Here is a 21,578-nt window from a genome sequence, read left to right on the forward strand (position 1 = left end):
CCAGTACCAGGAAGTCTAAACAAGTCCAACTTCTCCTTCATAAGTCTTTTGAGTAGATTTGGAACAGTGGATCAACACATTCACCTCTTCCTTACCAACATTCATCCTCCAACAGAAGTGGAGTGGGGAAGAGATTAACGGCCTAGTAATGAAAACAAGAGATCAATTTTAGCTTGATAACACATGATTTGGGATGGAGAGAGAGAGGGAAAGATTTCTTACAGAAGTGTTTCTCCGAATCAAAGCTTCTCCACAAGGCTCACAGCTGGTTGGATGTACTGTACAGCCTCCCCTTCTCCTCCCCACCCCTTTGTGCCCAAGCTAGCTTTCAGTACCAGCACTGGATAATCCCCAGGATTTTTTAATTATGCTATGAATTACTATGTGATAGAGTTAGAAGTGCTTCTAGATCAGATTTCTAGGGGTGGATTCATAAGCCCCTCCAATCTGTGGGTGAAGGAGGCAAGCATGAAGGTGAAAGCTAACAGCTCCTCCCTCTAATCAGACACATGCACTGATTAGAATTGGTTCATCAGCAACACTGGCCTTTCATGTGAGTTTCTGAGCAGATGCTGGTGAGAGTCCCAACCCCTGAAGTTGCTCTGCTTCTACCATGCAAAGGAGCAAGTCCCTGCTTTTGTCAAAGTAGCAGATACTGGAGAAGACCATGACCACAAAGGTAATTGAGCGTTTTCATTTATTTCAAAAAAAGAGCAACGTAGTGTTGAGAGACAAATCAAGTTCGATTAAATTTCCTCCAATCTGAACAGCTACAAAAATAGATTCTACCCAAATTTGTAAAACCAGTTAACAGTACCGTCAAACAAAACCTAACCGGAATGCCTCATTCAAATACCAATTACAGCAGCCACAGGGGTCTAAAATGACAGATATATTATTTCATTTGTTTTTTGTTTTTTTTAAAAAGTACATTATTAAAATAAGTTTCCATTAAAACAAAACACCCATACAATTTAAACAAATTGTACAAAAAATAATCTTATACCACTCAGAGGTAACAGTGTGTTTATTAAAACTCTGCACCCAGGGCAGTAACATTTATAATTTAAAACCCAACCCAGTAGAAAAAGAGAGAATTGTGCAAACATTAAAAATAGTTACAAAGACGTACACAGAGGCTTGTGGTGCATCAGAGCAGGCAGTCTGCCTCTGGCCTCCGAGCAAGGCAGACTCCAGGAGGAGGTGGTGGTTTCTGGTGAGGCACGAAGGGGAGAGGCAGAGAAGAGGCAGGCAGACATGAGTGAGTTGCAGCTTTGTCTCCTGCTGTGCAGGGAGAAGTAGAGGCCTCCTCTCCATGGGACGGCTTTCCCAGTCAGTAGTGTTATGGCACTCAATCCAATGCCAGGAAGTCACAGCGGCTTTGCTGAGGTCTGATCATTCCGCTTAGGGAAAGAATATGTGGCACCATATTAGGATCATTCTGGACAGATAACTCCCCCTCACCAATTCAGGAACATATTGGGTAGAAGGTTTGTAGAGCTCATGCCAGTCTGATCTTTAATTTGGGGTTCACATCAATGCTCACAAGATCAACTCACATCCTTATGCAAATCCCAACAGGCCTTATGCCCTGGCTGCCAGACACTCCCTTAGAGAAGACAGGCAGCCTGCACATCCACGTCAGATAAGTTGGTTTATCCCTCTGGCTAGACAAACATACCTTGTAAGGGGTTTTTCCCGCCATGGCTGTGCTGAATGCAGCACAAGCAGCAATGCTGCAGCGTAGGCTTGCCATAGCTTAGTCTGCTCACGGTTTCTTGCAAAGAGATGGAGAGGATAGTGACATGCAAAGGAGTTCTGCGTGCCCCAATGCTCCCAGCTAGAGAGCCCCTCTCTACCAGCAGGTCTCCCAAAAAGAGCCCACAGCAAATTTCAACAGCTTAAAATGCAAGACAGGGTTTTAGAAGGCACTTGTATCACTCCATCCAGGACTGGGCAGCACTTGTTTGTTCAGCTGGCACCCAGGCTGCTCAAACACTGACAGAGGTATCAGGCAGCCACTAGGCTCCCATCCAGTCAGATGAGGTGATCTGTAGAGCAGTGAGACTCAACTTTCCCAGACTACTATACTCCTTTCAGGAGTCTGATATGTCACGTGTACCCCAAGTTTCACCTCACTTTATTTGCTTACAAAATCAGACAAATATACAAGAAAGTGTCAGCACAATGCTACTGAAAAATGGCTGACTTTCTCCTTGCTACCATATAAATTATAAAATAAATCAATTGGAATATAAATCTTGGACTTACATTTCAGTGTGTAGTATACAGAGCAGTATAAACAAGTCAATGTCTGTCTGACGTTTTAGTTTGTACTGACTTTGCTAGTGCTTTTTATGTATCTGTTATAAACTAGGCCAATATCTAGAGGAGTTGATGTACCCCCTGGAAGATCTCTGCACATCCCCCGGGTACACGTTCCCCTGGTTGAGAACCGCCGCTGTAGAGTGCCATGTAAACGTAAAGCACCAGATTGTTAGGATTGCCGACCCTTCGCTTCTTGCCTCATGTTGCTGCACCAGAGCCTGGAAATACCCTTGGCTTCACTTACCTCCTCCATTACTTAGTCCATGTCCTACGTGAATTCTTCTTGAATTTCTCTCTCCATAGCTCCTGCAATGACAAGGGAGCAAAGTCCATCAGTGCAATGCAATCACTATCTGGACAGATACATGCAGGTGTGTCAGGCAGTCACTCATCCTCTCCGCAGATCCTTGGAAACCCTGGGTTTCCTACCCCACCAAGCACTAAAAGTATCTTGCACCAATTGTAATGCCAGTCATTCATCTACACTTCTATAGCCCGTCACCTGAACAGCTCAAAGTGTTCTGCGGACAGGAGTTAGAGCCCAGCACCCATGAGGTAACTTATTGCCTATGTGTAGAGATAGGGAATTGGAGCAGAGAGATACATGTCCAAGTTACAGTCAGTGCAGAGCCAGGATTAGATCCCTGTCCCAAGTCCCATCTTCAGTCACCTAAGCCCATGTGGCCTGCCCATAGAGTAATGTGGGTTGATTTGAACCTGTATGCGAGTACTCAGAGTCCTGCTCCTTTGGGATATGGAAATGTGATCGCTTCTGTTACTCCAAGAGAAAGAGACAAAGGATTATTCATAAAAACTCAAGGGAGGAGTTCTTGCGTAGAACAAGTTTCAGTCTGGACCAGTTTGCAACACACACATACGAGCAGTTGCTAGTGCTTCACTGCAACAATATCTGCCATTGTGCTGGATATTCTCCCCATTTTTCCCACCTTTACCAGCTCACCAGGGAGAAAGGAAGGTTGGTCACAGGTACTCACCTTCTCTCTCCCTCCAGGGTACTTTGGATCTCCTTCAGAACTTCTGGAAAGCAAACAGTTAAAGAGCAGTGAGAAGTCGGAGCAGATGTGCAAGATCCTCTGCTTGAATCAGTAAACATTTACAGTGAGGTTGTTTTAAGAGCTTGATTGCACATGCTACTTCCATTGCATCTCATTTCAGAATGGCCTTTAAAACCTGTCTTCCTGCCTCCTCCATGACTGTCAGGCCTTTAAATATCACTGCCTCTTCTGTAGCACCAGCCTTTGACATAACTAAAAAACTCTGAATAAGGAGCTGGCACACAGAAGTGTGTCTCCAGAAGAAATGCTGCCAGCACCAGCATGCTAGCAGTCCAGGAAGATAGCCAGTTGCAACTGGCCCTTCATTCTTGGGTACTGCTGGAAAGTGAAGTTCCTTGTGTATATTAGGGTTAGGCAACAATGGAAGCAGGTAGGCAGCTATATGGAGCTTTATCATCTCTTTTCCTTAGGACACTCCCACCCTCACCAATCCATGAAATAAAGCTGATATGGATCTCTGGAGGAGGGACTATCTTTCTGTTGTGCTTGTCCAGCACCTAGCCCAATGGGATCTCAGTCCATTACTGAGGCTCCCAGGGGCTCAGTAATGCAAATAAATCATTTTATTCTGGCATTATGTACTTTCTGGAGCTGCAACAGTCTATCGTAACCAGGAGGATGAACAGTCCATGCCTCCACTACAGAAGGCTACACGTCACCCCCACCAACCAGCGCAGCTGCCCCTCCAGCAGCTCCAATTTTGTCTCACTCACTTTCATCATTGAGTAAGGCATGTTCCATCAACCTCCCAGACTTCCTCTCTGAAAAGCAGAAAACAGGTTGATGTCCAATAACTTTTCATGGGGAATAAAGGCAATATGTACATAGAACACTACAGTGATAGGCACTATGGGAAACACCACAAATACAAAAAACGAGGTGGATACTTATTAAGCCCAGTTTGGCTTGTTCTAGAGACAGCATCACAGCAACGTGCTCGTTAAATAGTCAAAGATTCCACACTCTCACCCACAATCTCTTCTTCATAGCACAACTGGGCTTCCCTTTCTAAAAACAATCCAAGATCAGCCTGCTGTAGAACCTGACACATCCAGGTCACCTGAAGGTTCTGAGATGACTACTTCTCACAAAGAGAGAACCATCTCCCTCTTCCCAACACTACAGCTCCTCACCTCTTTTCTTTGAAGAAAATATGACCATCAAACACAAAGGCTTAAAAAACGTTTATACATGTCACTAAGTTAAATAAATACATTTGTTGCCTGCTTACCATCACGTTCTCCGGGGTCACCAGAACTCCTGCCTGATTCCCTGGGGAAGAAGGTTCAAAAAGGTATCAGAGAGACAAGCAGATTCTTGTACATAATACCTGGCAGATCAGAAAAGGAAAGATTCCTCTGGGTCAGTCAGAGCACGCATGCTAATACAGAGGGGTGTCCCGAGCAAGCAGCTGAGAGAAGCATTAGGATGGTGGGTGACAGGGAAGGTCCCCATTGGCTAGAATGCCTCAGTTTTTCTTAAAAACCCCTCCTAGGGGACTTGCAACAAAACACATCACCTCTAGGGAAGATCTGCTTCCACAAGGAAGAACATCAGGGTTCAAACTACAAAGCAACAGTCGGGTTTGCTACATAATAGACTGCAAACAAGTAATATGACAAAGTGCAAATGAGTGGAGAGGTGGAAGTTGCATGCAATGCCCTCAAAAGATGTCACTCATAGAAAGTTGGTAGTGGGAAATGTAAGACAGCTGGTAGGGAACGGACCAGGGAGAAAGTTCCATTGTCTTATGGTAGAGCCCTGCTGCGGGACTGGAATCCTTCAAGTCCCGCAGCACCCGCTGCCATAATAGAGGAGTAGGATTGAAGAATTGCCCTGCGCAGGGCTCTACCTCATGGCAATCAGTTTGGAGTGCTGTCAACAGTCTTCAAAGGAAGCCCTGTCCAGTCCTTTTTGGAAAGAAAGGGTTCTCTGGCTTCACAAGATAATGTATCACAGTGAGCTTGGAGGAGGAGGAGGAGGAGAAGGGCAGACGACAAGACCATTTAGAACTCACATAGTATGGTCCTGTCTGGATCAAGTCAGGGAGACTAGATTTAGAAGTAGACCACTCTTCAAACACAAGCCATAATGGAAACGCTAATGAGAGAGAGGCACGGTGCTCCTACAGAGATCTTTTTAGCTAGTCCTACCTGGATTTCCTTGTAGCCTTCTCCATGCCAGATTTGTTGTGCAAGTAGTTGTTGCCTGTAATTTCTGGTGTATCCACAACACACCGGGGCTCAACCAACCATTTGGTAGACAGGGAGAACCTCTCAAACTCTGATGGTGAAATCAGATAAAAACCTAGAGGGGAAATGTAAAGGGTATTTGCTTCATGAGAGAACGCATGTTCAGGAGCCAAAATCCAGAATCACAGCCTAAAAGGAAATGAGATCTAATTGTACTCTACTCTCCACAGAAAGGGCATCTTGTTTAGATTTCCTCCAAACTAATGCACTGGGGCTTTGGAGAAGCATATTGCACCTGCCTCATTAAGGGGTCAAACCAGCAATTGACCAACTGATGATTGCTTTGTGCTCTTTTTAAAGCTGTGTGCCATGTGTCCGAGACCTGCAGTTTGAGAGTTCTTTCAGCTACAACCCCCAGGACAAGAGCCTGAGCAGCACCCACTCTTTCCACAGTTGCACTATGGGTTTGTTCCCTCCCTTTTGGAGATATGAAAGAGGAAAGTGAGTGGCCTGGGAGGAGCTCTTCCACAGGTGCCAGTTTGAAATAACAGTGTTGTGGAGCAGTGACTCAGGAAGAGCTATCCAGCAGCCCAGGAAGATGCCAAATACAGAAGTCTTATTTTGAGGTCTGTCAAGAAATATGGAACACAACGGACACCACCCTCTACTGTGAGGTGAGTTAGCACCTGATGTGTGTTGGATCTGAATGGCTACAAAGAGGATTCAGTGTGCTCATTATGGAAGCAAAACCAATACTAAGTTTAAAGAACAGTGAAACAAGGGTTCCGAAGACATGGCAGAGGCGAGTGACCTAGGGGAGCTTACGCTGTTTGTGCCATTACCTTGGCCATATTTGGTGAAGACACAGGAAGCAATGCCGCTCACGTCTTCCTTACGGATACAGGGGTAGCGGATCTGCAGCTTGAGGAAGGGCAGAGAGATAATCTGAATGTCTCCCAGGTTAGTGAGGACGGCCAGGTTATTTTCACTGTAATCTTCAGTCTTGCAGCTGCCAAAGTTAGCGACTGTCACCTTTCGTACCCTACAGCCTTCCAGAGCTGTCAGCTTGAGCTTCAGTTTGGAGCTAACCTTGGGTAGCGTGAATACCTGCCAGGAGGAAAAAAGCCACATAATACATCTCCATGCTGTACACTGCCCACAACCCCAGCTCAGGAATGGTGCTTCTCCCTCCTGCTTAACAAAGCCTTGATTCATAGGGAACCTTTGCCCAACAGCATGCACAGAAATGAAGGTCTGAATCTGCCTTCCTGCTTAAAATGAGGCCTGGATATCATGGGATACTGAACAGGCATAAGTGTAGCCTGCCATGGTCTCAACTTCAGGGCCTGTTCCTGCTCTCACTCAAGTCAATGGGAACTTTGCCACTGACTTCACTGGGAGAAAATGTAAGGCTTCAAGTCTTAATGAGGGTCTGCAATTTATCTCCCATCCTCTCAAACCCCTTCCCCTCCAGCCATAAAGTATATCCACAGGGAAAAACTGTGATTAACCCAACAGCCCACTCTACCACATTAAAATGTCAAGGAGATCCTCTGATAAATTATTCCTAGAGACTCTTTCCTTAAAACTAGCCAATTACTGGTTATGGAACTATTTTGCAAAAACAGTGAGAACAATTTTTGAACACTTGCCAATTCTCAGTGTCCTTTTTAAAAAGAGTCATGTCCCCGAAACGCTAATCTGCAGAATCCAAATCTTCTCCCAATGGCCAATTACTGCAGCTGAGTTTTAAATAAATCTACAAACATTCGTATATTCTCCATCTGCATTATGCTAAACTCCCACTTCCACTTGTCCATTTCATGCACTAATTCTTCCCCGACACCAAGTCTAATGTTCTGTGGGCCAGGCAGCCTAATCCTACACTGCAGTTCCTAGCAGCTACTGTAATCCATCTCTAGGAGTACAGGTTAATATCTTAAAGGGAATTTATATCAGATGAGATGCATGTGGACTGTATTTACCTTAAACTGCTCTTCAGACACCACAAGAAGTTGATGGCTGCCTTGCATATCAGGACTTTTAGAAAGATCATGTGCTACTTCTAGCGGCTCTGGGAGGGGAGTGCCATGCCCATCCAAGACAAGTATTCCCACAACAGGAGCCCTGTGCATCAGCTGAATTTCCTTGGCTAGACAGACAAGATGTGGAGAAGGGTGAGGAAAAAAAAACACAGGTATGATACCAGTCAAGAGGATGTGACAAGCATACAATGTTAGAACTCACACATCCTCTTGAAATGAGACAATGGTGCATTTCTATACCTAGAGTCCTCCATCTAGCAAACTTTTTTTTTTTTAATATAAAAGGAGAGACCTATGTGGCTCTCTGTGTTTGCTTCCTTTGCTTATGCACCAGCACCTGTATCTGTAGAAAATGTTAGTTAACTGCTTACCCTAAAGTCATGATTCTAGAAATGACATTTTACCAAGAGTAGTTTCTAAAGCATTTTCATCAGCCATGTTAAAGTCATCCTAGGCTAGAATGTGCATCTAATAATTCAACTCCTTTCATGCTGTTAGGTCAAACAGCTTTAAAATTCAGTTTAACTAGAATGGGCATTTAAACTGAATTCAAACATTGTTTTCAAATTCCAACTGACAAGGGTTTAAGAAATACATAAATGGATTAGGCTGTTATTGTAGGTTTCCCCAAAGCATCCATCAACATGTCATCTGAGACTACTACTGATACGAACTGTCCAAGCAAGTGTCGTTGCAAAAACTGGTATTTGAAGCTGGAATAATTAAATGATGCTGGTCACCTAATATACTTTTGCTCTGAACTAACACCTCCTGGATTAGCGCCACAGGCAAAAGCACACAATGGTGACACAGTCATTTTCAAAACAGTCACATTTAGCGTACGGAGGTTCCAAAGAGTCACCTTTTAGTGATAATTTTAGGCAAGGTCCATGGACTCCACTGGCCCATAAATTAGAGTCTTTGTCTCCTAACTAAGTGCACAAGGTCAAATGAGTTTTAAATGAGCAAGACAGCAGAGTCCCACTTTTACCATGTTTGAGAGAACTGGCTCATTTAAACCTATACACATGTACTATTAAGGGTGGAGCGAAGGGACATAATGGGCCCCCCATCAGAATGATAAACTAGAAAGTGGAGGATGGGGGGGGGGGGGGGGAGAGAAAATGTCTTGTTGGCAGAGTTCAATGGCTGAGTATAGGGGTAGTGCCTTCATCAGCAGCCTAATGGGAATTAAAACTAGAGAGGTTCGGGGGATAGTAGAACCAATTTACAGTAGAACCTCAGTTATGAGCACCAGAGTTATGAACTGATCAGTCAACCACACACCACATTTGGAATCAGCAGTACACGATCCGGCCGAAGAAGAGACCAAAATATAAAAAAAGCACACAGTACAGTACAGTGTTAAATGTAAATAAAGGAAAAGCAGCATTTCTCTTCTGCATTGTAAAGTTTCAAAGTTGTATTAAGCCAATGTTCAGTTGCAAACTTTTGAATGAACCACCATAATGTTTTGGTCAGCGTTACAAACAACCTCCATTCCCGACGCATTCGTAATTCTAAGGTTCTACTGTATATGCAAAAGCTGAACTCCAAGCTCCTATTGCTCTAAACGTCATCTGATCTCTTCTCCTGGCCAATCATAATGTTTCCAAGTCATCTTGCTCTCCATTTTTAACTAACAGCTTTGCACCTTTCTAGCAGTACTTAGCAGCCCCTCTGATCCCATTAGGACCATTTCTCACGTTCCCAGTACTGAGTGATACTCACCCTGCTCTGCCCTGACAGGCTCATCCATCCTTCTCTCCGCTGGTGGAACACGCAAACAGAATGCATAGACTGTGCCTCCATTGGTGCCTGCCCACAAGGAGGGGCAGTGGCGAGAACCTGGAGCAGGGACAAAGCCCATGAGCAAGATGTCTCTCCAGGAACTTTTAAACACGATGGAGTGGTTCTGCTGTCTGTATGCAAATGTGTATGCTTACACTAACCCAAGCACATACATGATTAGAGGGAAATTCAGATGTAGTATCAGTTTGGTATCCGATGCATCCCCAGCAGGATTAAGGGGAACCACATCCTCTTCTTGTCAGGGGATTGACTTTTGGCAGTCAGAGGTGAAGAGACTATGAATGGTATTTAAGACTAAAGAAGCTTCATCCTATTTGAAAACCACATACTTCAAATTCTCCCCAAAGGTGAACTCATTTAGTCATGGGTCAATCAGCAGCTGGTAGTGATCATACAGAACAGCTCTGCTCTCACTCATTTACTTTGGCTTTAGACTGAATAGTTTCAGTGCTGCAGGGAGTACAAGGAAGGCACTGGGCTTTCTTTTCACTTAGTGCAGAGTGTGGCTGGGGGAGAGCTCATTCTACTCACTGTCTCTCAAAAAGGTGTCTGCGAAGTACAAGGTGCGCACAAAGCCAGTGAAGGAATCTTCTGCGGACCGCGCTTCGATCTTCCTCTGGATTGGAGCCAGTTCCATCTCCTGTAATGCATCTTGGTCAAACTTGGAATTCGCCTCTTGCACCTTCACATGAAGAACAGAGGGGAAGAGAGGCAAGTTTTCTTAAACATAACATTTCTCTTTCCTCCTCCTCAACAATCTCTTCTAGCCTTGGAGAAGCAGCAAGTAGGGATTAACAGACGCTGCTAAATTAAGGTTACTTCCTTGTAACCCAGGTTCTTCAAAGGGGACTCTGCCTATTCACACTAGCAGGATGTTCCAGCCCAGGTCTGTGCATCCCATAAGAATGCATGTGCAGAGGCTATTCAGTTTACCTGAATAGGAACAGGGCTATTCAGTTTGTCTGAATCCTACAGAAAGATGAGAATTTGATTTTCATTTCCTTAACTTCCTCCTGCATATTGCAAGAAAACTGTATTTCTCCAACACTGGCCACTTTTGTAGCTTTTGCTAGTGCAATAGGCTGAACTGAGGGAGCACTGGACTCAAAGACATCTACCATTTTTGCTTGTGTTGTTGTAGCCGTATTGGTCCCAGGATATGAAAGAAACAAGCTGGGGGAGGTAATATCTCATTAGATCAACTTCCATTGGTGAAGTTTTTTTATTGGGCCAACCTCTGTGGAAAAAAGACAGCTATACAGCCCCTGAAATCCAACCACCAAATACTGACCAAGCCAGCAGACAAAGGGGGTGGCATCATAGTTCTCAACTATGACAACTACATAAACAAGGCCAACTGACAACCCTGACACCACTTCCCATAAAGAACTCAAGGACAATCCCATATCACAATTCACATAGGAATTTAAGGATTTCATCAAATCCTTCCACAGACAACTCCAAGAGAAACTCTACCATCTCATCCTCCATGAACACATACCAGGAATCTTCTACATGCCTCCCAAGAAACACAAACAAGGGAACCCAGGCAGACCCAACCTATCTGGCCACAGTGCTCTTACTCAAGAAATATCAGGACTCTTAGAAACCATCCTCAAACCACTCACCACACAAAGGGCCAGCTTCCTCCAGGACATAACCTACTTCCTCCACAAACACCATAAAACCAACAAACTCTCTCAGATCACCATATTGGCCAATGGATCTCACTTCCCTATACACCAACAACCCTCATGATGACGGCATCACTGTCTGCCTCAAATATCTACAAGAAAACGGACAACACTCAGATATCCAGCCCAAACACATTGCCAAATTCATCCATTTCATCCTCACCCATAACAACTTTATATTCAACAACAATTTGTCCAAACCATGGAAACAGCCATGGGTACTAAGATGTTTCCCCAATATGCCAACCTATTCATAGGCCATTTTGAGGAAGAATTTCTGGACTATGCGCCACAAAACCAATGACATTCCTGAGATACATCAATTACATTTTCATCTGCTGGACAGATGACCTAAACTCCCTGATTTCCACCACAACTTGAACTACCACCACCCACCCACCCACTCTACAATGAGCCTGCACCAGCATCAACTTCCTGAACACCACAATCAGCTTCAACAACAGAACCCTCTCAAAGATCCAGCAGCCAATCCAGATATGCCAAGAAATAAGTTATCTACAGCAGGCACTCAGATACCACAGAATATGCTCTGAGGAGAAAATCCAGGACACACATGTTAATACACTTAAAATCATCTTCACCAAAAACTTCTCCACCAGAGAAGTAGACCGCACCATGGAACAGGGTACACTAATTCCCTGAGAGCACTTGCTCCAATTCACAAAACACACACAAAAAACAAACAAAAAGCCACTGACCGCACCTTCCTAGTTATCACATACCACCCCATACTGGAACCCATATGGGGTATCAAATAATTGCAACTCATACTTGATGGGGACCACATCTTTAAAAATCTTTCCCAAATCGCCTTTTCTGGCCTTCAGACAACTCACTCATCAGAAGCAAGCTCCCCACAGACCAGGATACACCAACTCAAACCAGTACCAGACACTGCCCTAAGAGGTGCAAAACCTGCAGTCTTATCTTCACTGCTATAATGATCAATACCCCACAACACAAGATCCACGGCGCCTACACATGCCTATTACATGTGGTGCACCTTATCTGGTGAATCAAATGCCCCAACAACTATGTGAGTGAAACAAGATAATCACTATGCTCTCGAATGAAGTCAGAGAAAAAAGATAAAAGACAACAATCAACATATCACCTGGGGGGGGAACGCTCTGTATCTGACTTCTCAGTCCAATTTGTCAAAGGAAACCTGCACAACACCTTAAAAGACAAGCCTGGGAGTTTAAATTCATAACTCTGCTGGACACCAAAAATCATGGACTCAGTAGCGACACTGGCTTTCTATCTCATTACAACAATCTGTAACCCACTAACTCTCCTTTGTCCTAGGACTGCAGAAGTATTAATTGTACACTTCATTTTGAATGGTTTCTTGCAACGTTAACTCCTTATGCTTAACAATCTGTTCCATCCTGTGTTAGCTGTGACACTGATGATCTTTCCCAGACCCAAAGAACTCCTCTGTGGAACTTGAAAGCTTGTCCCTCTCACCAACAGAAACTGGTCCAATAAAAGGTTATTACGTCAGTTACCTTGTTTCTCAAAGACATCAAGTAGTTACCTTTATAGAGAGTCTTCCTCTCTAGAGGGGAATTTAACTTTGGGTACAAAACCTCTCTCAGTCTCCCCTGGAACCTCTTTATAGTGTAGGGGAGCAGAAAGGCAGTGGCAAGCAAGTGAAGGAAAATACCCAACTTTGGTCCTTGATGAATTTCTGCATTTTTATTTCACCCCACAGGTTCAACTCCGGATAGCAGGTTTTGCCAGAGAAAGATCTGTATTGTTACCGTTTACTTTCTGATGAGTATTTTGAAATAAATGAGCAAGAATAACCGAAACTGGTATGATTATATTGTGTTATTTTGACAAATAAAATATGCAGAATTTGAAAATATTGTATGCAGAATTTTTAATTTTTTGGCACAGAATACCCCTAAGAGTGAATAGTTACCAGTGTTAGGAGTGACAAGATGAGGCCTGGTACGCTACAGAGAGTTAGCTTACATTGACCTAACTATGTGAGGGTTTACACTAAAATTTCGCTTCTGCCGATGTAACTGCCCTGCTATGCCAACTTATCTTCACCTTCATGAGAGGTATAGAGTCAATGCCGATGTAATTAGGGTGACTCAGTATCAGTACAGACACTGCATTGATTACATAGACTTACCAGCTTTCAACAGCTATCCCACAATGCCCTGCACTGACAGTACAATTGATACAAGCCCTCCTGGTGAGGATGCACACTGCCAACACAAGGAGCAAAGTGTAGAATGCACAGTTACTGTGGCAGCTATATGCTGACCTAAGTTAAGTCAACTTAATTCTGTAGGCATGCCCTGAATGCAGGCCATTATGCAATTGGTACAGTAAGGCCAAGTCTACACTACAAAATTAAATTGACTTAAGTTACGTTGATGTACAGCCACCGCAGTAATTGAATTGGTTTTACACATCCACACTATGCTCCTTCTGATCATAGTGCATGTCCTCACCAGGAACGAGCGCACCAATTTAAGTGCCAACGTGGGACATTGTGAGATGGTATCTGAAAGGCAGCAACAGTCAATGTAAGCAACGCAGTGTCTACACCGACACTGTTGAACAAACTACATTGACTTAAGCACTACGTTTCTCATTGAGGTGGAGTTAAGTTGGTACAGTGGGGGAGTTACATTGGTGGGAGATACATTTTAGTGTAGTCGCTTACAGAGTTATGTCAGAATAAGCAGTCTTACATTGACTTAACTCTGTAGTATAGAGCAGGTCTAAGACTGAAGATTAAGAACATCCGCATTATCCTGTTCCACCCACTGTGTGGTCCAGGCAGGACTTACAGGGCTCAAGCTTAGGGCTTGTCTACACAGGGAAGTTAGTGTGCTTTAAATTCACACTCTAGCTTACTGCACACTGACTCCCCACAAGTGCACACACTTACTGTGCACGAAGGGTGCCCTGAGGCAGTTTAGCTTAATACGACTCCAAAGTATATTAAGTGAACACACACAAAGGCACTTCAATGTGCAGCAAGAGTGTCTACAGTTAGTGCAGAATAGCTAGTGTGCACCAGCTACTGTGAGCTTACCCACCACATAGACAAGCCCTTCGAGACAGACTGACTCACCTCCCCAGTGATCCCACCACCAGCTCGCCGCTTCCTGCTAGACACCCTGCTTCTCCGGATCCGCCTGAACGACTGCCGGAGGGATTTCTTCAAGGACTTCACCCGAGACAAAGGGCCTTCCAAGGCCAGTTGGTCACTGGGATGCAACGTACATCTAAGAAAAAAAAAGTTGGCAGGTGCACTCAGTTGCTTTTCTGAACAGCTGGCAGTCACTATGGGAGCAACTGGTAGCTAGGCACGTGAACTCTTACTAACAAGCACAGGAGAGACACTCACCACAGCAGGAGAACACTTTTTGCTATACCCATTGCTCTCCATAAACCAAGAAATAACAACTCTTACTAGGTCTACCTGGAAGTGCTAGCCAGCCAGCTCCCATACCTAGGGAAGTACCCATATCATGCCGGAAAGGAAGAGACTTACTTGACAAAGACCAGTCGTTTCTGCTGGTGATCAAAGAGACCAAAGCCATGGCTGGTGCCAAAGGCCACGAGCTTCCATTCAGAGTGAAGAGCCAGTGATGTGACCACAGCAGGTGGTTGACATTGAACCAGGACAAATGGTTGGAAGCCAGGTTCAAATCGGACCGGCTCATCTCGGGCCTTTAGCCTCTCGTGACCTTTCCACTTATAGCCTTCTTGGTCCTGTAGTAAGTCTGCTTCAGCATGGTCCACAACATGCTCCGACTCTTCATCATTCAGTTCCATCACCAGTATCTAAGGAAACAGGAATAAGCTCAGAGGCCTTGTGCAATCCTCAGAGCTTTCAGACTCCGCCTGATCTCTCTATGGCTTCAGCATGCCTACTTGTTTCCAGCATGACCACATGCCTCCCCATCTGACTCCTATGACAAATGGATACCCAATGGACAAAGTTTCCGTGAGAACTTTTGCCTCCCATTTTTTAATTTCTTCATTTGATTAATTATGTTGGCAGCATGAAGTTCTAGCTACCAAATTTGGTCAGACCATCCTAACTCATTCTGTGCTCCCTAAAGAGAGAGGGCTTGGGGGACAAAGCAAAGCACAGACGCTCATGGTCAGTTTACATGAGAGGAGACATGTTTTGTCTTCACGGAAGGAGGATTGTAGCACTGGCTGACAGACACATTGGGGTCTTCTATCAAAGCAATAACATAGGCTCTTGCAAGGAACAGAAACAAGGGAGACAGCAGAGGTAGTTTCACCTTTTTTGGCTGAAGTACATACGAATCATGTGTGTCAGTCACAGAAAAGGGTTATAGCAACAAGCTCTGAGAACAGGGAGGGCAAAGAACCGTCTGCTCCCTGCTGCAGTTGCACTAGATATCACCAGTTGCCTCCCCAGAGGCTCCTTGCGGCATGTGCTTAGATAGCAATCAGCAGCAAAGCAATACCTCCTCCTGTCAGCAGGATTGCGAACTGATCCAGCCACTCTAAGGTGCCACAAGTACTCCTGTTCTTTTTGAGGAAACAGACTAACACGGCTGCTACTCTGAAGCCACTTTAAATTGTCTCCAAGCTTCTCCATTATATGAATGTTGCAAGGCGGTGCCACTTACTGATTAGGCAAGCAACACCAGGATCCAATGGGCTAGCTAGCAGGCAGCATGTCTGCACAAAATGCAAATAGTGGAGGTGTACAGACAACAGGCAGAGAAAATCAGGGGAAAAGTTTTAAAAAGCTGAAGCATAAAAACCCAGGCAGCTGGCAACTACCTCAGGGCTGACTGGCCAAATCAGACAGAAGGGGGAGAATACAGTATAGACTAGGAGCTGATAGGTAGGGGGACCCTTCCACAGAATGGCCCTGTTTCCAGAGTGAAGAAAACTCACCCACACAAGGGAATCAATTTGTACTCCATTTCTAATTTGTGTTGTACTTCCTATGCTAATCAAGAAGCACTCTTAAAAGCAGACTACCAAAAAAATCAGTTTTACGGTTTCAGTACCTGCCCTGCTGTACCAGCTACGGTCAGGTAGCCGCTGTATTTACACAGGTAAATCTTCTGGATCCCGAGCCTGGGGTCATCACTGTAAGGGTCAAAGGAACCAACCTGGTGGATGGAATGTAAAGAGGTCACATCAACACAAGCTGGCCTCAGCAGTGCAGCTGCAAAGTGGACAGGCAACAACAGTAGGAACCAAACTCTCCAGCTTCAAGAGTTTACCTGAGTGATTGCCATCTCACCTTACGCAGCGGAGGCCATTCGTCCTCACCCAGCGGGTTCATGTTGTCATTGGGATCTGCATCTGTGAGGAAGACCCTAACAGTGCTCAGCTTATAAAGAAGGCGCAAGCAAACACCTGAAGCATCCCAAAACCGCACAGTGCCATCTTCGTGCCTGACGGAGAAGAGTCAGAAACATGCACACAGTCACTAGCAGCAGTCACAGCATGGGGAGAGAGCGGGAGGGAAAGAGGCAGAAAGAAAAAGCAGAATCCCCCATTCTAAGAGACCAGCTTTTAAGGACAGGACAGAAGGCACAACCTGAGACATACATGCTAAGTGTGAAAGTAATCCTTTTACACATCCCTGAATCCTAGGGAGAATTTTAGTCTGCACTCCTACTGGGTTTTATGAAGCTGATGTTGTAAAATAGAGAATTTAAGAACACTGATAGAGCCAGACACAGGAAAGGAATAGTACCTTCAACTCACCTTCACCCTGCTACTTCTAGCCCACAGCAACTACAACATTCTGAGCCATGGATGACTGCTCTGCTGATGCAACTTTGATCTCTCCTGCTGCACCCCTGCACCTCTAGGAAGAACTAGTTCCGTCAAGAATCCTGGCACTGAAAATCCTATAAAACTGCCTGGCAGGGATGTCTGAAAAGTGCTATGAAATTCCAGATGAAAAGCAGTAGAGGGGCAGACTTCTTGTACAACATGGACAGGGACATTTTCATTCTAGCACCTAGTGTAACACCAGAAACTGAAATGTCTAGACTTTACAGGTCTGATTGTGCTCATTTGCATCAATTAGGTAAAACTGCTGTAACTCCAGTGGAGTTATTCTTGATTTATACTGGTGAGGGTGAGAGACAGCCCTGCAGATATATTGTTCCCTCTGAACTAGCATCACTTGTCTTGACTGTTAGTCTAAATTTCAACAACGGAATTAGTCAATCTTGGGAAGAGTCAATAGATTTTTCAGGATGATCAAAGACAGGATGATTTCCTGTCACACAAGTTATGGCTTAACTGTTCTGACATCATGTTATAGGTCACTAGCTTTAAATGTCAGCAGTCCAGCTTCAAAAAGTGATGACCTTCTCTCTGCAGAAAAGAACTCAGGAGTCAAGTCTATTCATGTGACACCCTTATGACAGGAACACATGCAGTTCAAGAATGGGTAAATACTGGGCAGGAATCCTTGATTTTTAATCAGTTAAAGCACCTACCCTGTAAGAAGCAGGTCCCTCTGGGGAGGATCTGGAGCCAGGTTAGTGCCACCATCGATCGGCCATGGCTAAAAAGAAAACACTCTTGAAGACCACACCATGACTTTCTGTGAAATGAGAGCGCAACAGAGCATGCCATAGAGGGGGAGGAGAACAGGAAAGCATGAGCTACAAGGAAAGTGCATCTCTGTGTGTACTCTGTTAGAATTAAGATTAGATGTACTCATTCTGATCTCATCAGCTGTACTTTCTTGGTCAGGAGTTGTTATATTCAAGTTTCCTCTTTAAGAAGCTGCTGTGGCTAAGAGCTTCTGGTTTAGAAGCAGCTTTGTTTGCTAGCATTGACTGCTGGAAACAATCTGAGCTGGAGCTCACTTTTACTAAGAACTGATGAACGCCAGAGAACTAAGTACACCTCTACCCCGATATAACGCTGTCCTTGGGAGCCAAAAAATATTACTGCATTTGCTTTGATCCACTGGAGTGTGCAGCCCCCCATCCCCCAGAGAGCTGCTTTACTGCATTATAGCCGAATTCATGTTATATCGGGTCACGTTATATTGGAGTAGAGGTGTATTCTGAATTCCAAATAGTTGTCTTCACTAAGTCAGTGGTGTTTTGGGAGCAGGACTTCTCAGTACTACCACTAACCACAACAGTGCGCCACTCGGCACTCTGCAGCCAGCCGGGCAGAAAAGATACCTACTGAGTATGTTATAATGTTATGTGCATGTGAATGGGTGAATGCTTACAACTGCCGTACCATATCTGAGTAATGAGAGTTCTGCTTGCTCCCAGCGCTGATCACCCTCTCCCACAGTTTCAGTGGGATATTGGAGACGTGGTGTGAACAGGTGATGGCTGAGCAGTGGAGAGATGCCAGGTACGGAGGATGGACTGCTGGCCAGCCTGCACTCTTCAGGTCTATTACCACCAGCTCTTCTTCGGCTAGCACCACCATAGCAGAGGGGTCATCAAACTCTGTGCAAAGAAAATTCATTGAAACTATTCAGATGGCTTATTCATTGGCTTTTGATAGTGCACCTAGTGTTTTAATCACAAAATTGGCTACATATGCTCTAAAAGTAGAAATAAGTTTTCTATAGAATAGGCATGAAAATATATTCCCATGAAGCTTGCCCCACAAACATGATTGTGATCAGCAATAAATAAATACTCAACTCTTTTTGGGCTAACCTGCATATTTAGCCAGAAACTCGAAACAGCTCTCATCAAGTTTGACAAACCTTAGCAGCATTAATAGAAAGTCCTGCAGAGGGCTTGCCACAGCAGGAGTCAGATTTGGTCAACAATGCCATTTGGGTACGTCTGGACTGCAATTAAAAACCTGTCTGCTGACTCGGGCCCATGGGGCTCCGGCTGAAGGGCTAAAATTTCAGTGTAGACATTAGGGCCCTGGCTCTGAGACCCTCCCACCTTGCAGGGTCTCAGACTCTATGCTCCATCCCCAGCCTGAACATTTACACTGCTATCTTTAGCCCCACAGCCTGTGAGCCCAAGTTAACTGACCCAGGCTCTGAGGCTCAGTGGCGTGGATTTTTTATTGCAGTGTAGATGTAGCCAAAGAGGCCTTTGATCTACAGTTAGCTAATAATGCCTGGGATGGATAGGTATGTACTCACCCCGGCAAGGACTGTTTCAGTGCTATGTTAATACCTCAGTCCCTCAAGGCTAAGCTGCTTAAAAGCAGTAATGCAGCAGATTCTGGGAAATGCTCTGCTACTTGTAATTGACAAATGTTTACATCTCAGCTCGCAGACATCTGAAGCTTTCCTGCCTCTGGTGTGCTGTGCCATCTGCACTGCTTGAAGAGAGCATTTCTATACTTGTAACAGCACTACAATTATCAATTACATACAAAAAGCCATTAATGCAACCACAGAGCTGAGACTTACAGCATTCTGTATTACTGTATATGACTAACACTCAGAGGCACAACCAGAATTTTGCTAAGGAGGGGCTCAGATTACTAGCTGCCCCAAATGTGAGTAGCAATGCGATCCTGCACACCAGGACCACAATACCACTTACTCAACTTTGGCCTGGACAGCCCTTCATCAGCACAGGGGGCTAGCTGGTTGCATAGGGTCACAATGCTACTCATGTAAGTAGGGCCCAGACAGCACTCTGTCACATGGTCATGGGCCCTCTGGGCTCCTCCTCCTTCACCGCACCCTTATATTCATGCTTTTACATATGCTACAAGGTGGCCATGTTACAACCAATGAGAAACCAAAGTTGGGCTCTACTCATAATCTAAATTTATTAATGCAGGTTTTTCAGCTCTTTAAAAAGCATCATATAAAAACCTACATAAGTACACTTTATTTCATGTGAAATCTAATGAAGTGAACATAGCTGCATTCACATCAACGCATGATAACCATGCCCACTTATCATACCCTACACAGCTCTCCTTGGCCATCTCTCTGCTCGCAACTCTATTTGGGTTAGTTTTCCACCCTTAAATTCACCTCCTGCTTACTTGTCTGACCACCTGAAGTATAAGACTCAAAATCTACTAAACAAACCCTACAAGATACTCAGTATATTAATATTTGCTTCAAGTGAATTATTTCTCTACCTCACATTGGGCTGGGAGTCAGGTAATCTGGGTTGTACTTCTGGCTCTGGCCTGCTGAACAACCTTAGCCTAGTCACTTCTGTGACTCAGTTTCTCCATATATAAAGCGGGGGGAGGGGCAGGAGAAATACGATATAGCTAAGAGAGCGAAGCGTTTTGTTATTTTGCTCCTCAGTCTGCTGTCCTTCACTGTGCCTAATTCAGATAAACTCTGCAGGGCAGCGACCCAGTCTCTTGCACATCCATAGAGCACCATGCACCTATAAGCACTATATAAATATAGTGAGCACTGCACCTTGGTACAGCATTAACAGTATGGGCAGGACACTGTACATGCACAGTCTAACGGTACAGGCAATAGAGTGTTACACATGCGTCTCCCATACATCCACCCACCAACAGCTGAAAACAAACAGGAACAGCCAATTTGCATGCCTATGTTTTTTAAAAGTATTCTCAGTCTGAAGATGGGGGGGGGGAAGGGGAAGAGCTGCCTTCTAGAATCACGCTGCTATACACAAGCTTTATACTCATTAATTTAAGTGGCTTTGGGATATAACCACCCCTCTCTACTGCCATCATGAAGAACACCCTAAGGGGTGTGTGAGGTGACCTGGGCAGATCCACTAGTATTAGGCACTCAGTCACCAGGAAGCTTGCTGACCACAGCCTTGACATTTAATTTTAAATAACTTCCTGGTCTGAAGTGCTGCAGCTACAGCTTCCTCTAACAGCTCCTGGCTGCACACATTAGAAACATATGCAAACTGGCTGGCTCAATTCTTGGGCAGTACAAGCTTGGTAGCTTGTAGTCATTTCAGGCTAAAGGCTTTTAATTGACATCCAGGAATTGTGTTTAGAAGTGTCAAGTGTGACAGTAAAACTCTGCTTATTCCAACTTTAAATATATTCTCTTGTCAGCATCTCAGAGCAGACACCAGCAAGGTTAAAAAAAAAAATAGGCTCATGTCCTTCTATATGATGTATAAAGGAGGACTGAAAGGTTGTCTTTTAAAATAAGAAATTCAGGTCTTGTCTATCCTGGAAGACAATGTAGCCTTATCTACAATGGGCAGTCTAGTGTCAACAAGGTTATAATGACAAACATCTTTCTTGCTTTCATCATACATCACAAAGACGCAATTAAAGTCCATCTTAAATAATCCTTTAAAGCCATTCATAGGAAAACATGGAAACAGCTACAGTGTTCAAGTTTCCAGACTAGATGTCTGCTTCTCCAAGACGTCCATCTATTAAAAACGGAAGTCTTCTCTGTATTACAGACCACCATGAACTGAGAAACCTAGCAAAGCTAAG

The 21,578-nt window shown here is 44.5% G+C and overlaps 1 protein-coding gene across 1 annotated transcript in view; it reads right to left on the reverse strand.

The window, feature by feature from the left end:
- Nucleotides 1–680: 680 nt before the first annotated feature.
- LLGL2 (LLGL scribble cell polarity complex component 2) overlaps nt 681–21,578 on the reverse strand; it is a 52,028-nt gene continuing 31,130 nt past the window's right edge. The window contains exons 11-26 of the mRNA XM_050920609.1: nt 18,420–18,637; nt 17,657–17,724; nt 16,441–16,594; nt 16,202–16,306; nt 14,695–14,987; nt 14,272–14,425; nt 9,985–10,135; nt 9,373–9,489; nt 7,582–7,748; nt 6,439–6,703; nt 5,558–5,711; nt 4,636–4,676; nt 4,118–4,165; nt 3,324–3,366; nt 2,573–2,634; nt 681–1,403 (exon numbers count right to left, since the gene is read on the reverse strand). Of these exons, the coding sequence (XP_050776566.1) occupies nt 1,396–1,403; nt 2,573–2,634; nt 3,324–3,366; nt 4,118–4,165; nt 4,636–4,676; nt 5,558–5,711; nt 6,439–6,703; nt 7,582–7,748; nt 9,373–9,489; nt 9,985–10,135; nt 14,272–14,425; nt 14,695–14,987; nt 16,202–16,306; nt 16,441–16,594; nt 17,657–17,724; nt 18,420–18,637 (2,048 nt within the window). The 3' untranslated portion in view covers nt 681–1,395. The remainder of the gene's footprint in view (nt 1,404–2,572; nt 2,635–3,323; nt 3,367–4,117; nt 4,166–4,635; nt 4,677–5,557; nt 5,712–6,438; nt 6,704–7,581; nt 7,749–9,372; nt 9,490–9,984; nt 10,136–14,271; nt 14,426–14,694; nt 14,988–16,201; nt 16,307–16,440; nt 16,595–17,656; nt 17,725–18,419; nt 18,638–21,578) is intronic.

This window comes from Gopherus flavomarginatus, chromosome 12 (genome assembly GCF_025201925.1).
Source record: "Gopherus flavomarginatus isolate rGopFla2 chromosome 12, rGopFla2.mat.asm, whole genome shotgun sequence".
NCBI classification, from domain to species: Eukaryota; Metazoa; Chordata; order Testudines; family Testudinidae; genus Gopherus; species Gopherus flavomarginatus.